At 47.3% G+C, this 16,813-nt stretch overlaps 1 protein-coding gene across 1 annotated transcript in view; it reads right to left on the bottom strand.

The window, feature by feature from the left end:
* SFT2D1 (SFT2 domain containing 1) overlaps positions 1-16,622 on the bottom strand; it is a 102,685-nt gene extending 86,063 nt beyond the window's left edge. Inside the window, exon 1 of the mRNA XM_088472525.1 lies at positions 16,535-16,622. Within this exon, the coding sequence (XP_088328651.1) occupies positions 16,535-16,549 (15 nt within the window). The 5' untranslated portion in view covers positions 16,550-16,622. The remainder of the gene's footprint in view (positions 1-16,534) is intronic.
* Positions 16,623-16,813: the final 191 nt, after the last annotated feature.

Genomic DNA, 16,813 nt, shown 5'->3' with positions numbered 1-16,813 from the left:
TGCTGCTGTGTATTTCAATGACACAAATGCACGCACGGACCAGGAGGTCCGTGCTACATGCATCTGTGTCATTGACACAGTGCACGGATGGGATTAGGGAGACCAGTCTGTGCTGCCCCTCCCCCCCCCCCCCAAAAAAAAGAGCAAACAACCTCTGGCTTTTAGTGACTGAGTGCTGGTTGTACTTAAATACAGGGGCCAAACAACGTAGGGGTTAAGCAAAACCAGCACCGGGCTAGTCAGAACCAGCCCTGGTTGCCAAAATACGGGGGACAAACGATGTAGGGGTCCCCCGTATTTTGCCCAACCAGCTCTGGGCTCTGATCAGGTCCTGGTTCTGGAAATACAGGGGAAAAAATGAGTAGGGTATTATCTAGAACCAGCCCTGGACTTTTTCTTTCCTTTCACCGGCCCCCCAGCCGAAGCATTAACCCTGACCACTAGTCAGCCCAGGCTTGGGGGAAAAATGGTATGGGTTTTTATTCCAGGAGTCCCCACGTTCCTCTTACTGCCACCGGGATGTGACTAGCTATTGAGATATACAATGAGGTACAGAATCAGGATACCGGAAAATAAAACAAGCATGGGTTAGGGTCACAAGCTTAGGTTCAATTACTGTGAGACAGCCAGAAATCAGGAGCACAGATACAGGTTCAATAGGTAGTTCATGCAGAGGTGAATAGCACTAGCATATGTGAAAAACAATGAGACGCCTGGTACAGGGGAAAACAACAGGAATAAAATATCCCTGGAGCATGATAGTGAGACATACTGCTCTGATGTGTGCAGCAGCCAGAGTGGAGTTAAATAGAGTCAATAGAATCTCCCACCACAATGACGTCAGTGGTCAACTGACCTTCACTTTATATTTCAGCAGATGCCTGCACCCTTGAAGCGGTATGATGCAGATCACAGTGTCAGTACCAGCAGTCATGGATACCACTGGCTTGTCTCCAACACTCAGTAGACCACTGATTGCTTGCCTTCCTAATTAGAATTCTTAACAGAATACAGCTGTTCTCAGGCTAGAGATGACCTCTCTCAGGTGTTACCACTAACCTCCAGCACCGATGACTCATGCGGAGAGTCACCCATCAGCTAGCTCCTATAAGAACCTGCTCAGTGCACTCCTCCAGTGCGTATTATTGTGTTCTACATAGGTGCACCCGCTCCAAAATTATACTCTCTACTGTAGTATAGTTTTCTTCCAGAGTTCCTTTAACTTCGGTGTTCTGTTTCTTCGAAAACAGCACATCCATACCCGCATTTCCATCTGCAGTGTTTCCAGGCAGAGTCCTCATACCATGTAAGTACTCTGTTGCTTTCATGGTGTGAACCAACTACATTGGACCATGACCTTGGCCCTCACTAAATAAAGCACATATCTTCTTGTGGAGATTCCTTGTGAAGTCCAGTGGAGGTCTTAGACTCTACACCGGGATATATGTTTGCACAATTTCCACTTGTTTGCATTTATCATTTGTGTGTGTACTCTGATATACTTGCTGTCTATTTTGAGCTCCAGGGTTATTGCAATATACTCTCTCTTCTTTTTTGCATACACACATGCTTTTCCCACAGTGCCAACACATCTGTGCATCTTATTGCACATTACACACTATTCCTACAGTACCACAGTACCTTCTCACATGCTACGCACTGCTCTACCAATACCAACACCTCTGAGTACCTTATTGAATGTTACCAGTGCCAACACATCCATGTACCTTGTGGAATCTTACAAAAATCACACACGGCCAGCAGCAAGGCAAGATGTCAAAGTGGACCTGCCTTATTGGCCAGAGAGGAGGATGGGGCCAATCAGAGACACACAGCAGGGCGCTTTATACTCCTTTTGGACCAACTAATTAAACATCAAGCTCCACTTTCTGCCAAAAGAGTACTTCACCCAATAGCTTGCTGTTCCATTTCAAACCGTACTGAACAGGGGTAATTTGTCCTGGTGGGCTTGATTATGATTATGGCAGCAGCCTCTGCTGCCCTTTTTACTTTGTGTACCTGCCAAAAGCAGGAGGCAATTGGACTCCTTTCCCACCTCTCTGATAGAGGATTTAATTGTGCTGTTCAGTGATCAGTACAGCACTCCAAGAGGCTCCTTACTATAGCTGTGGTGGGTAGGCTACTTATGTAGTTTAGTTTCTGGCATTTAAAGGTGTACCAACTCTGTTCTATAAGAAATTACTCCTAGCGCTGTACAGTAATAACCCATTTATTGTTATCAAAATTAAAAAGACAGGATGTAATATTAATATAATCTCTAATCTCCTTGAGCCTGTGTGCTATATATATTCTTATAACATCAAGAAGGATATAAAAATACCTGTAGCACAATAGAGATTAAAAACAAGAAGGAATTCTCCGCAAAATGAACATAGAAAAAAAGTATCCAATTAGAATAAGTTCATAAGTTATATATCTCATAAGTGTAATAACTGTCATATATAAAAATTTTAAATGAAAGTAATTTCCCTTAATTGTCCTTGAGAATTTATGTGAATAAGGAGTTTATTGGATTGGGTCTAATTGGTGAGAAATCCTTGAAATGTTACATATCTAAAGTGTAGCTAAATGCTTTGCTCTTATAGAATATTACCATCCAAAATATTGGGGTATATAGTGTTCACTCTAGCTCCGGCGGCAGGCAGGGCGCCAAAGCTAGAGAGGGCACCAAAAAGGGGACGAGGCCATTGAAAAGGGGGCGTGTCTAGAAGACGCGTCACATTTTCATCACTCTTGGGGGCGTGCCCGGCACTTATGGAAACGCCGGGCAGCTCCAAAGCGCTGCTGACAGGTAGAATAGATGCCGGGCGCATGCGCCCAGCGTCTATTCACCGGCGGTGACCGGGTCACCTCACATTTCCCCACCCGCGGGACACTGCGACCCGCGGGTGAAGACGGCACCCGCAGGCTGTCTTAGCGGTGCGCTGCGCGGTGAGGGCAGGGCGCTATTTGCTCTCCAGAAGGAGGGCAGGGAGCTTTTTGCCCTCCAGAAGGAGGGCAGGGCGCAGCGCCCCGCTAAAACAGCCTAACGGAAACGCTAGGTATATATACTAAAGGTCTATTTTAATCGATTTAAAAAATCACACATTTACTAATACTTAAAAAATTGTCTGTTGTGTGATTTAGCCCCAGAAACACAACATTGATGTTGATCAATTTTCAATTATTTTAAATTTATTAAAATTGACCTTTAGTAAATATACCCAATAAAATGCAGGAAATACATGAACACTTCTAATTTATGTTTCAAGATTTTTTTACAATACTATATAGTTACCAACACGTTTTAGATATTACTTATTTGCTCCATACTTTTAACAGATATAAATAAAGGTTAATTTTTAAATGTAATATAATTTTTGTCAATTATTATACTGTCTCTTTTCTTGCAGTGTACAGTGTACCTTTTTCTTTTCTATTAGTTTGCACTTTTAATTTATCAGTGCTCGCAGCCCATGGAGGTACTATAATTACCATGTGCCCTACATGAGCTCACTTATAATTGAATCACCCTCTTATACCCCTTTTACACCAGAGCAAGGTCTACCCGGGTCGCAGCTAAGTGTAAAAGGGTCTCTGAAAAATAACCTGGGTCAAGTGACCCTGCAATCCAACCCAGGTAGCTACCAGGGTTGGACCCAGGATGGACCCAGGTAATGGTGCAGTGTAAACGGTGCAACCCAGGTTATCTGACCTGGATCATGCCTAAAATGAGAGGATTGGTGGTTGTGGAGCATACACCTCCCACTTTTTATGACCTCACAGGTTTAGCAGGACAGACCTGAGTTCAGTGTGAACAGGGCTGACCTGGGAGTAACCCAGATCAAAGGTGCAGTGTAAATGAGTCTGACCAGGGTTGGAACCATGGGCCTGATTCAGAGCCGCTCATAAGCGGGCGCTCGTTCGTTCCGAGCGATGTTTGCCAAACTGCGCATGCGTACGGATCGTAATACGCATGCGCGAACCAGTCAGTGCGGCCGAAAATCGTGTGCTCGCAAAATAGCGAATGCCTGCTATTTTGAATGACAGAATGAGGCGTATGTGGGTGGTAACAGGGGAAGGTGCTTGAAAACGGGGAGTGGAGATCCGATCGCAGGCGTGCTTAAAGGTCAAAACGGGCGTTTTATGGATGTGCATAATTAATACAGCAGCGTCATTGACCACGTCACTGGGTTATTTTATAGCCAGAACTGCTCGCAAAATTGTGGTAGCAAAAACCAACCACAAGAATAGCGAGCAGCTCATACCCTGGTCGATGTACTCGATTAATCTAATAAATAGCGGACATGACGTAGGATGCGAGCGGCCAGGGGGCATAGTTTCCCAAAAAACGGCCGCAAGTTTTGTTCGCTCGTTCAGACCTAGAGGCGTGAACAGACTGCAAACAGCGAACGGTTGATTTGAATAGCCACCCCTATTTTCTGGACGAGCGAGCGCTAATTGCGTCCGGCTCTGAATCAGGCCCCATGTCCAAAAACCCAGGTCGGACCTGGGTTTTTGGTGGAAAAGAGGTATAAGAGGTATATTTACTAGAAGTGGAGGTGTAACCCATATCAACCAATCAGATTCTACTTACTTATCTAGCACCTTGTAGAAGATAATAGCCAGAATCTGATTAGTTTCTATAGGCAACACCACCACTTCTATAAACCCACACTTTAGTAAATATACACCTTAATCTGTGCTTAAAGTGGTCCTAGAGATGTGGTGGAACTCACACCCCTTCATCATCGGCGCTATCTTAATAAAGGAACAGCGTGCACCTATGGGACACTTCACAAAAAGGGGCGTGGTCTCAAAAGAAAGGGTCGTAGTCTCAAAAGATAGGGACGTGGTCACACAATAGTATCCCAAATTCAAATTACGCCACACAGTAGAACAATCTTATTCACATTAAACCGCGCAATTTTGCCCGATTCACATAACACCACATAGTAGTGCCCCTTATTCATGTTATGACACACAGTATTGCTTCTTTTACACAATGCCCACATTAGTGCCCCTTATACACAATGGCCCTGATTCAGAGCCGGACGCTCTGAAAGAGCGCTCGCTCTGAATCAGGGCGTTTTTTTTTTTTTTATGGAGCGGACTCCTGGCCACTCGCATAGCTGTGGGTGACCACCCACAGCTATTGCGAGCGGCCAGGATGATGGTCGCGATGGTCAAGACCATCGCGACCATCGGGCTTGCGACGAGACCCTTGTGGTAGGGTCTCGTGGCCACAAGCCCCAGAGAGCTTCTGGCTCTAATAGAGCCGGAAGCTCTCCCACTAACCTCACTGTTGATGTCAGTGGGGACGCCCACAAACGGCAGGCGTTCGCATGGGAACGCCTCAGTTTGTGAAGCCACCCCCACGCCAGGCCTCCAAAACGGTGCGAGCTGTCGATCAAAATAGCCAGCCGTCCCCTTTTGGTGTGAGACCCGGAGCTAGCCGGGTCTCGCACATGTGCATGTCGGAGCCGGCTCCGGTGTGCGCATGCGCAGTGGCCTAACATCGACCCGCTCGCGAGCGGATCTGAATCAGGCCCAATGTCCACAGTAGTAGAGTCCCTAATACACCTAATGGCCACAGTAGTAGTGCCCCCCGTAGTAATGCCCCCCGTAGTAGTGCCCCATACACAAAAAAATAAAACAGTAACACACAATACTTACCTTAAGCCCCACTCCTGTGTCTGCTGCCGTTCGGCTGGCCACTCCTCGGAACTATGGGAGAGACGTCATTACGAGGAACCTGATGAGTGTCATCAGGTTGACCAGCATGTTCCGTTGATAGTCGGGGTCGGCAAGGACCCAACGTGCACGTACATCGCTGGTCCTTGCCGGTTATCCATTACACGACTTTATGAACAATGCGACCAAACTCTCCTGGTTTTGGTCGGATTGTTCAAAAAGTCGTGTAATGGATAGGCCCCTTAAGGCTACCAGTAATGTATCCTTAGCCATCAACATTCCCAATCTTGGGAGTCGGAAACATCACTGAATACTTTTCTCATCCTATCAAAGATAACCAGCCATTGTTATTTGTATATTAATTCACCTAACATTTGCTTTCATGCCAGTTTTAATTGTTTGGTGTAATACACATTTTTAAAATTCTGCGTATGCTCTAGATATCTAGAGGTAAATTTACTAAAGTGCGGGTTTTTAGAAGTGAAGTTATTGCCCATAGCAACCAATCAGACTCTAACTATTATATTCTAGAAGCTGCTAGATAAATGTTAAGTAGAATCTGATTACTTCTTATGGGCAACATCTCCACTTCTAAAAACCTGCAGTATATGCCCTTTTAGTGTTCAACAAGTGTAAGCATTGACACTTCATTTGCACTTTTCCCATGGTATTTTAAAATGTCTGACAATTACATTATATAAGTCTTGCTAGTTTTATGGAAAGTCTAACAGTAGAGTGATTGCTCCAGTCAAATAATTTAGACATGATGTGTGACATTTGTGGAGCTGTCTTCAGAGAACAAAAGTAGGTGGAAAGAAGGCATTCCCATATGTGATATTACCAACATGTGAATGAAGTCATGAGATTGGGCAGAGTCAGGGACATCTTAATGTATAGACATACTGGATAGTTGCCCAAGGCCCCATGATTCTAGGGCGGTACCAGGGGCATCTACATGGAGTGTGCAGCCGCTCGCTCCATAGGGGAGGCAGCTAGAGAGAGATGCTTCTCGGCTGCTATGATTGCAAAATACACAATCATAGCAGCCAGGCAGCATTCTCCACCTACCTCCCAGTCTGCAGCCACAGAGCCAGATTAAGGGGGACACAGAAGGCACATCCATATATCCCCCCATCCATACTTTAATTGTAGCTGCAGTGCAGAGCAGGAACTGCACTGTGAGCTGGAGAAGAGGGTGGTGGAGTCCGTAATTCTCGCTTTACATCATGTTTTTTTATGTTTAAACCAGAGGTTCCCAAATGCTGTTCTCAAGGCTCCCCAACAGTTTAGGTTTTAGAGATATGCATGGTTAATCACAGGTGACTTAATTAGTACCTCAGTCAATTTGATTTCTCTTTCATCCACTAGGGGACACTGGAGTCTCATTACAGTGGGGGTATAGGAGATGTGCTAACCAGGAGCTGGCACTTTAAGAATTTAGAAGTGAGACTAGCTCCTCCCCATCTATACCCCCTCCAAGCCTCAGTCTTAGTAATGTGCCCGAGGAAGCTGGTAATACTTTGTGGTGCTCCTCAGGGCATAGTTTAGATTAATGTAGAAAATGAAGATGCTGTTTCAAGCATTGAGGACAGATAGGCAGCCGACTGCCCCTGCCTGTCTGCGATGATGGAGCTGCTGGGAGGACCCTACCGCAGTTGCTTGCAGCTCGCGCTGGGGTCCTCGGCTACAGTGACCACTGTTTCCAGGGTTGACCAGGATGTGCTGCATGCGACGCACGTTGCGGTCTCCCTTTAGCCCCACCACCACCGGCAGCTACAGCAGGTCGTGAGTATAATCCTGGCTCCCTGATTAGCGGGGTTGCCAGGCACAGAAAGGCGGTGTTTGCATAAAAAGGCACCATAGCGGTGGGCGGAGCCTATCACTGAGATCTGCTCCTTGCTCCCAGCTATCCCGGCGCTTCCATAGCACAGCCGGAGGACATTGCATGCCGGCTGCTGGACTGCGCTGAGATCAGCGCACAGTCTAAGAAGTACAAGAATGTCCTGTATGCAGCGCACAGTGCTTAGTCAGTCCCGACAGCCAAAGAACATTGCATGGCTGCCGCTGCTGCTGGACTGCTCATCGGTCCTAGCATAAGGAAGTCCCACATGCCGCTGCATGCAGCGTGCATAGCGGTCTTCCATTACTTAGTATACCTGGCTTCCCGTCTAGCGGGGTAGCCAGGTTAACGTTTACAGCAGCTGCGCTGAGCATGTTATCAGCGCGGAGAGAGCTGCTCAGTTTAGCAAGAGCCCCTCGCCGCCCTCACAGGGCGTCACCTGTCACATCAGGTAAGCGAGCCTCATGTTGGAGTGTACAGGCCAATAGCATGACACTAGCAGCGGCTAGTAAAGCAGTCTAGGCGCGCTCTGTTTGGGCGCCATAGTGGAGCCAGAGCCTGCTCCGGGGTCCTGCACTGCTCCTAGCGCCCACTAGCGCTTCCCTCGGGGCTGCGTGTAGCCATTACCTGTCTGCTACATATTGTAAGCCTGAGCCGGTATCCGGAGAGAGGCTTTACTGCTGAAATGCTGCTACACCCAAGGTGTGTGTCTGATGGCTGCTCTGATGATTCTCATGGCCTGTCCAAAGACTGTAAGTACACAGTGGAGTGTAGGCTGGTCAGGAGAGCAATTTAAAGCAACAGGTTGCTTATTTATATGTCCAGAGGTTTTTTCTGGCACTGCTAGGAGTGCTATCTGGAAAGTGTGGCTCTCTCCTGCCTCTCTGTATGTCAGTGTCATATTTTGACCTGGTTTCACTACACTTTACTGTAGTTTTTTGTGAAAGTCTGTATGTATCATGATTTAAAGGCTAAGACGTCTCTAATGTTAATTCCCTGTAATACAGTCTGAATTTAGGGCCTGATTCAGAGCCGGACGCTATTTGCAGACGGTCGTTCTAAAAAAGGGGCCGGATATTTAAATTGAGCGCTAGCTCTTTGCGGTGTGTTGACGCCTCTATGTCTGAGCGAGCGTCCGAAAAATGCGCTCGCTATTTTGTAAAGACGCCCCTTTACCGTTCGCATCTCACGTCATCTCCGGTATTTATTAGATTCATCGGCAACATCGAAAGGCATCTGAACTGCTCGCAGCGCTTGTGGTAGGATTTTCTTACCGCTATCACTGCGAGCAGTTCAGGCTAAAAGACAACCAAGTGACGTGGTCGATGACGCTCCTTTAATAATTATGCACTTCCATTAAACGCCCTTTTGACCGTTAGGCACGCCTGCGTTCGGATCTCCACTCCCCCGTTTTCAAGCACCTTCCCCTGTTACCACCCACAAACGGTACATTCTGTCAATCAAATTAGCAGCCCCTCGCTGTTTTCCGAGCGCACGATTTCCGACCGCAATGACGGTTTTGCGCATGCGCATTACGACCCATACGCATGCGCAGTTATGCGAACATCGCTGAGAGCGAACGAGCGGCCGCTTACGAGCGGCCGCTTACGAGCGGCTCTGAATCAGGCCCTGACTCCATAAGGGTTACTAGCCTGTGTAACAATGTCACAGACGTCAAATCCAACTCTTGTACGGGGTTTCATCATGCTCCAGTATTGGGGTCCCCGGGCTCTGTCCCCGGCATCTCCAATGGTGTGGGGATTAGCATTGCTGATCCACAGCACGCTGGTTCCATTCATAAGGTAAATGTATGTCCCACTGCTGACTGGAGGCTTCTCTGAAACAAAGAGGGGTCTCCAGGTCAGCGATTCTAAAAGTATACAGACGTGTGTTTTAAGATTCCCGTCTGGGGATGTAAACAAGATCACATGGATCACTGGGTAGTGAACATTTAGTGTGGCAGGACAGTCATAGGTTCTTATCCTATGACTGATACAGTGTGTTTGCAGGTGACCTCTCAATAGGCAGGCAACGAATGAGCTGTCAGATGCTCTGCCAGTGTGGACCTTACAAGAGCAGGTCTCTTACAGACAGTTGCCCATAGTCCTCCAATCGGAGAAGGAAGGTACTGTGGGGTGTATATGCTCTAAATAGATTACCATCCAGAGCCATTTACAAGGGTTCTTCGCCCTCCATTAGTGGGCTGCTGGGTTTATAAGGTTATTGTAGCTTAGATAGACATATCTCTATTTAACTCAGCTGAGGATCTCCCTTTGGCAGAACGGCAGTAACGGTTGAGATTGTCGCCTCGTCGCTCGGATGTCGTAGGTTCGTTACCCTCCAAGGCTCTCACCGTGTGGAGTTTGTCTGTTCTCCCTGTGGCTTGTGTGGTTTTCCTCCGGATGCCCTGGATTCTCCCACTCTCCAAAGCCAGATTGGGGGATCGGCTGTTTCTTTTGGCAAGGCTTCTATAGAGGTATTTAATCCCTCTTTTAGGTATTTAGCTCCGGATAGTACAGCCCGCTCAGGCTGAGGCAGATTTCCCGCAGCTGATCCAGCTTCCCATAGACTTTATTCAAGAATATCTTTTCGGTCCTTTTGGGTCCTAAGATAACTTAGAGGCTGTTCCACAAGAGGATCCTCCTCTTTTCATTGCTACACAGCACTTCGACCAGGACTATTAGTCCTCCACCAACCCACTACCGCATAGGTTCCCTCTTTCGGGGGACCCCTAGGTGGGAGCTCGTTTTCAACTCTTCAGGGCAGTGTGGGTACACTATTGTCTGAAGGTACAAGCTTCAGATCCAATCACCTCCTCGGTTTTTAACCAGAGGTTTGCCAGTTTTCAAAGGCAAGTTTTCTGATTACATATCAGGACTCATAACCTTACTTACAGTCCAAATCTGAACGACTAACTAAGGATCCTGGGGTATTTGCCAGGATAATGGCAGACAGGATGGCTCTCTTTAGAATTCAGTCCTCCTTCGGACTAATGTCCCTTATTTAGATGATCTTCACCTGAAAGCTCTTTCTAGGATCACGTGGTTACAAGACATATTGCCGACCCACAGGTTCCTAATAATAATGGCAACCTACACAGAGGATTCCATGTCTGGAAATGATTTTGAACACATGGCCCAGAAGGGCTTCCTTCCTCCAGAAGAGGTATCCTCCATCCAACAGTACGTACGGTTAGCCATCCATCATGACATGGGTCGGTGCGACTGTGTATCCAACTCCTCAAGAAAATGGTTGCAACTTTTCAGGCCATTCCACACGGCCATTTCCACTTCAGACCATTTCATTTGGGCCGCCTCTCTCACTGGTCAGGATCGCAATTTTTCCTTTGCCAATGAATGAAGTTGTCCCCCAGTACTCAGGTTGTCTCTTTTTTCTGGTGGTTGACTGCCTCTCACCGGTTCAAAAACAAGTCATTGGAGTGTGAAATTTGATTCTCTTCCCCACAAGGATGGGGCGCAGGGACACTGGAAGACACTTTCAGGGCCGCCGGACTCCTCTGGAAGCAGTATTACAGATTAACGCATGTTTCTGTGTTCATGAGGTTACACCAAGTGGTAAGAGTACGGTCGGTCAACACCACAGAAGTGGCGTGCATAGCGTCACACGGCAAAGCCAACAGATGGGTGGCCATGAAGCAGGCAAGCTGTTTTCTGCTCTGGACATGGTGATAATCAGCAAGATTTTTCCCAGGAGGGGAACATTGAGAGGCTGTCTACCTCAGTCATCAAAATGTTCTTCCAGGAGCATAGGCGCTCAACCTACAAGGTTTACAACAGCTAGTTCAGCGGCGGGATCTTCTGCAAGTCGACACCATGGCACAGCCATCAGATACTTATTTATTTTCTGCCTAGACTTTTACATCCACATTGGGCCAGAGGGGCGTGGTATTCCAAGCTACGTCTTCTACTGATAGAAGATCCATGGACTTCAGGCGGCTTTGTTTGACAGCGTGGCTGTTGAAAGGGCTATCTGGAAATAAACGAGTATTCCAGCTGTGGTGATTCTACCCTGCTCCTACATAGTAAGGAAGTTACTTCAAAGCACTTCCACTGCATTTTGAAGGTGTATGTTATTTGGTGCGAACGCCGGGGCCCGCCTCTTTCATAGTTCAGGGTAGCTAGACTACTCCTTTTACTGTTGGCAGGTATTCTCTGTGTTCCTTCGGCTGGGATCTTTGAGAGTTCTGATCTCAGCACTATTTCTTTCTTAGGAATGGGGTTTTGCTTCTGGATGTTCACACCTTCCTCCAGGGGGTTATCAGGTTACACCTGCCATTTCTTTCTCCCACATCTCCGTGGACTTTGGATGATGATTTCTATTTTCTTACAATCTTCTCTGGTAGATCAGTTACAGATTGTAGATTATGGCAGGTGGTTATTCTCTCAGTCCTGAGTAGTGGGTCGGATCTTGGGGTCCTCTTCCGAGGCTCTTCCTACTTGGCTACTTGGTTTTCCATGTGGACAAAGTTGATTATCATTTGCACATGTTTTTTTCCTTCCTACAGTGGTGTCTGCGTTCTACATTAGACAGCCTATTGTGTTCCAGTGTTTCTGGAAGATTCTGTAGATTCTTGGTTGTTGTCACAACCATACAGATCTACGTGGATAGGACGACACCTCTCATGTAGTCGGATTTTGTTTGTCTGGTCTGTTTTTGCTCGACTTGGTGGATCGGCCTCGCAGCAGTTTATTGCAGGCTGCATTCGTCTGACCATTCATACAGGCCTGTGCGGCCTCATCTCTGGAGCTTCTAGTTCTCTCACAGCGCATTCCACGCGCTCAGTGGGTTCTCCCTAGGCGGTTGCCTGCAGAGTTTTTCCATGGCTCAGTTTTTCTTGGGCGGCCTCTTGGTAGGGCCGACATACCCTGGTCAAACTTTTTCGTTTTGATACCTTTGCCTTTGCCTTGCAGTATGGCTCTGCGGTTCTGCAGGGTTCTCAGCGCTCTCCCATCCGGGATGGGAGCTCTTGGACGTCCCCACTGTAATGAGACTCGTGTCCTCTAGTGGATGAAGGAGAACACAGGGTTTTGGTACTTACCGATAAAAGTACCAAAAAATTTAAAGGTTTATTTTATTGACCGCTTACATTATATTGACCACTTACATTGGATGGATAGGAGCCCCAGTGCATTGCTTTGCCCGGGGCCTACAATGCTATTAAGAAGGCCCTGGGCGCAGTAAGGCAAAATATGGGTGGCTCTTTAATTAGTGCCATACTTAGCAGGAGAGTCTCAATTTTATGCAATATTCAATAATCCCAATATTTTATTTTATTAATATTCCCAGATATCTTGTATTCTCTATGTGAATTATGACATAGCATGAAGGGAAGAGGCACTTGGGCTGAACAATTGAGAGAGGGAGAAAACATGTAAGTGGGGGAGGAGAATATGTAGAAAAGAGGAGGCTGTGTATTTAGATTGATACTGATTGTTTGTAGGGTCGGGTTAACGGGGGGGCGACAGGGGCGATCGTCCCTGGGCCCCCACACGTTAAGGGCCCCCACACTCATCGGGGTTAAAGCGGACCGGAGGAGGCGGTACTCCGGCCAACCTAACCCCGGCGCCGCAGGGAGGCTCCTTTTACCAGGCGCCCGCTGTAAAAAGCGGGCGCCCGGCTCCCTCCCCGCAGCGGCAGCCGGAGTCGGAGGCTTGAGCTCACATGAGCTCCAGCTTCCGGCTCACGCATCCGGCTCACGCAGAGCACTATGGCAGAGACGTCATGACGTCTCTGCCATAGTGTGGAGGAGCAGCCAAGCGGACTGCAGCGGACGCGGGGCTAAGGTTCAGGTAAGTATGAGCTTTATTTATTTTAATTTTTTTTAGTGCAAGCGGCCTACTGGGGGCATTACTGGCGGGGGGGCATTACTAAAGGGGACATTACTCGGGGAGGGGGGAGGCATTACTACTGGGGGCATTACTGGCGGGGGGCATTATTCAGGGGGGAGCATTACTACTGGGGCATTACTCGGGGAGGGGGGAGGCATTACTACTGGGGGCATTATTCAGGGGGGAGCATTACTACTGGGGCATTACTCGGGGAGGGGGGAGGCATTACTACTGGGTGCATTATTCAGGGGGGAGCATTACTACTGGGGCATTAATCGGGGAGGGGGGAGGCATTACTACTGGGGGCATTACTGGGGGGGGGGGAATTACTACTGGGAACATTACTCGGGGGGGAAGCATTACTGCTGGGGGCATTAATCAGGGGGCATCTCTATTGGGGGCTCTACTAGAGAGGGAGCATTAGTATTGGGGAACTAATAGAGGGGCATTACTACTGGGGGCATTTCTACAGAGGGCTCTAATAAGGGGGAATGACTACTGGGGGCATTACTATTGGGGGCACAACTACATGGGTATTTCTACTGGGGGCATTTATACAGAGGGCATTACTACAGGGGGCACTACTAATGGGAGTATTGCATAGGGGGCACTGCATAAGGGGCACTACTACTGGGTGCACTGCATACGGGGAACTACCACTGTGGGCACTGACACTACTGGGGGCTCTGCATAAGGTCCCCATTGCGCATACCCCCAGTTTGTCACATTTAATAGGGGACCCCACATGTTTGTTGCCCAGGGGCCCCCACAGACCTTAATCCGGCCCTGATTGTGTGTGATCACCACTGGATGATTTCTTTCAGCCTGCTAAGCTTGAAACTCGTGATCAATTGGCCTGATTCAGATGTGGACGCAATGCCAATATTTACACAATTGAGCGATTGCCGACTGACTGCGCATACATCACGGTTGCACTGCATGCGCCCCGTGTTACTTTACCAATGCCGCTTACAGTGAAGATTTCTTTGCAAAGTGATTGAAATTCAGGGACCATTTGGGGGCGGTTACAGGGATTGGCATAAAAAATGCAGACAAGTTGTTTTGATCTTTTTCAGGGCATGTATCTAACTACATCTGTGATCACGTACGCAGAAAATATGGCGCAAACGTCTCAGTCCCCTTGGCTATTATGTGGGACCATAGGGTTACTCAGATGGTCAATTAATGATCTGCGACCGCCACTGCGTATTTGCACGCACTTGCTTGGATCTGTAAAGCTAATGGGTGTCTCAATGCATTCCAGGCGGCTACAGTATTAGCATATTATCACAAAGCAGCTGCGTACGGGATTACAGCTGTGATTGCATGAGCGTCCACGTCTGAGTCAGGCCCAATGTGTATAAATTATCCTTTCTCTCTCTTACACTGGCTGCTGTGAATTATTGAATATAATTGTAGCCTCCACCCTCCAGTGGGAACCAAAGAATAATTAAATAGTGTGCTTTTCTGTTTAGGATAAATGTCAGATGATCGCCAGGGAGATTGAATAATGAAAATAACAAAAGTTGCCAGAAGAGGAGCTGACATGACATGTAAAGCAAGTGACTGCTTGCAGAATAAGATAGATGACTCAAGACAGATACCGTAAAAAACAAAGAGGGTAAAGGACAAAATCATTAGACACGAGTGTGGTCCGAGACCATATATTGATGAGCAGGCAGCAAGGTTTATAAACATAGAGACTATCAGAGCACCAAGTAAAATACCTTGTACTATTGGCAAAGTAACCTGGAAGGATGTCACAAATTAAATAGTGTAAAAAAGTCACGCAGCAGTGTCTTCATGATATATTCACACATACACATATGAGCATGTGAACTCTACAGATGTGTCCTCATACATTTAGCCTCAATGCACCACGTAGCGCGCCTTGCATGATGTGAGTGAGCCACCAGGTCCAGTGAGACTGTTAGCACCGGGTGTCTTTTTCTCCCGAAAAACGCGTTGAAGTAGCAATGCGATGTGAATAGGACGCACCAGCAGACTGCGCTGATTTATTAGCTATGCGACACTTGTATATTTGTGGACACTTGAGTCTTTATATGAAGCAGAACAGAACTTGGAATGAAAAAAGCTGCGGCCACTACTTTATAGCACTTTGTATACTGATTCAGAGACTCAGAGTCGCACACAGATATACATATGTATATACACATTGCATATCAAATTTATCAGCACATTCTGCTGGTGCATTCTATTCGCATTGATTTGCTACTTAGATGCATTTTCGTCAAAAATAGACACCCGGCGCTAGCAGTCTCATGGGACCTAGGGCCCGATTCAGACCCACTCGCTAAACTGCTTTCGCTTGTAGCTGCCGATGGTTCGCAATCTGCGCATGCATCGCAGTACGCGTGTGCAAACTAGTCCAGTCGATCAGGAACTGTTCACTTGCTGCGCATAGACTGCTCCCTAGACTGAGTGACAGGACAAGCAGTATGTGGGTGGTAACGGGTTGGTCGATGGAAAAAGGGGAGTGGTTGTTCAAATGCAGGTGTGCCAGAGCGTCTTAACGCTGCTGCAAAGGTGTGCATAATTAAGACGCAGCATAGTACACGTCACTTGGTTGAAAATCACACTGAATCACTCGCAGTGCTTGCGGTAGGGTATGGTCAGCCACAAGCGCTGCGATCGGATCTGATGGTACTCGATGTTGCCGATGGTTGCATACACTTCCTGGAGATGACCTGCAGTAGTGGGCGTCTTAAGACAGGCTGGTGGGCGTCTGCATACACAGAGCGATCGCACGTCAAGACATAGTTGGCGTACTAAAGCCTTGCCGTGCGATCGCCTGCCTTTGCTGAATTTGCATACGCTGGGTGCAAGCGAACACATCTAGCGAGCGGGTCTGAATCAAGCCCCTAATGCGCAGAGACTGGCTTTTTGGTGCAAATGCAGCAAAGATGTGTATGTTTTACTTTAGCCACCTTTAAGTTCTGTAAACTCATTTCACACCAAAATCATAAGTTGTCATACAATTCTATAACTAAGTAGATACACAACACAATATCTACATCCTAGACATAGTACCACACAGCAGTATGCAATATGTTTAGAATAGGTGGAAAGGCAGATGAGAAGAGAGAGATTTTGTTGAAGAGTTAACAATGGACATTTTGGGAGGTCTCACCTGTGATTCCTGCATGGCAAAGCTCTGTCTCTGTGCTTCCTATCATTATCAACAGGCAGTAGTCAGCCAGCCCTTCCCTGAGTCCTCCCCTTCTTGTAATATGAGGCAAGGAACACCGTATTTAAGCTAATGGAAGCTCATCTCCATTCAGCATTATTCTGTTCCCAGGATGAATTACAGCCCTTACTTGGCAACCGGAAAAACAGTGGTGTGCTGGAAAGGAATTATATGGAAAATCCTGGACAAGTTGCTAGCACTGTTAATAAATATATTATTTGG

The sequence above is a fragment of the Taudactylus pleione genome, unplaced genomic scaffold, assembly GCF_031769625.1.
Source record: "Taudactylus pleione unplaced genomic scaffold, aTauple2 ptg000125l, whole genome shotgun sequence".
Classification (NCBI taxonomy): Eukaryota; Metazoa; Chordata; class Amphibia; order Anura; family Myobatrachidae; genus Taudactylus; species Taudactylus pleione.
Note: the sequence above shows the minus strand (reverse complement) of the source record. Positions and strands in the feature narration are given on the sequence as shown.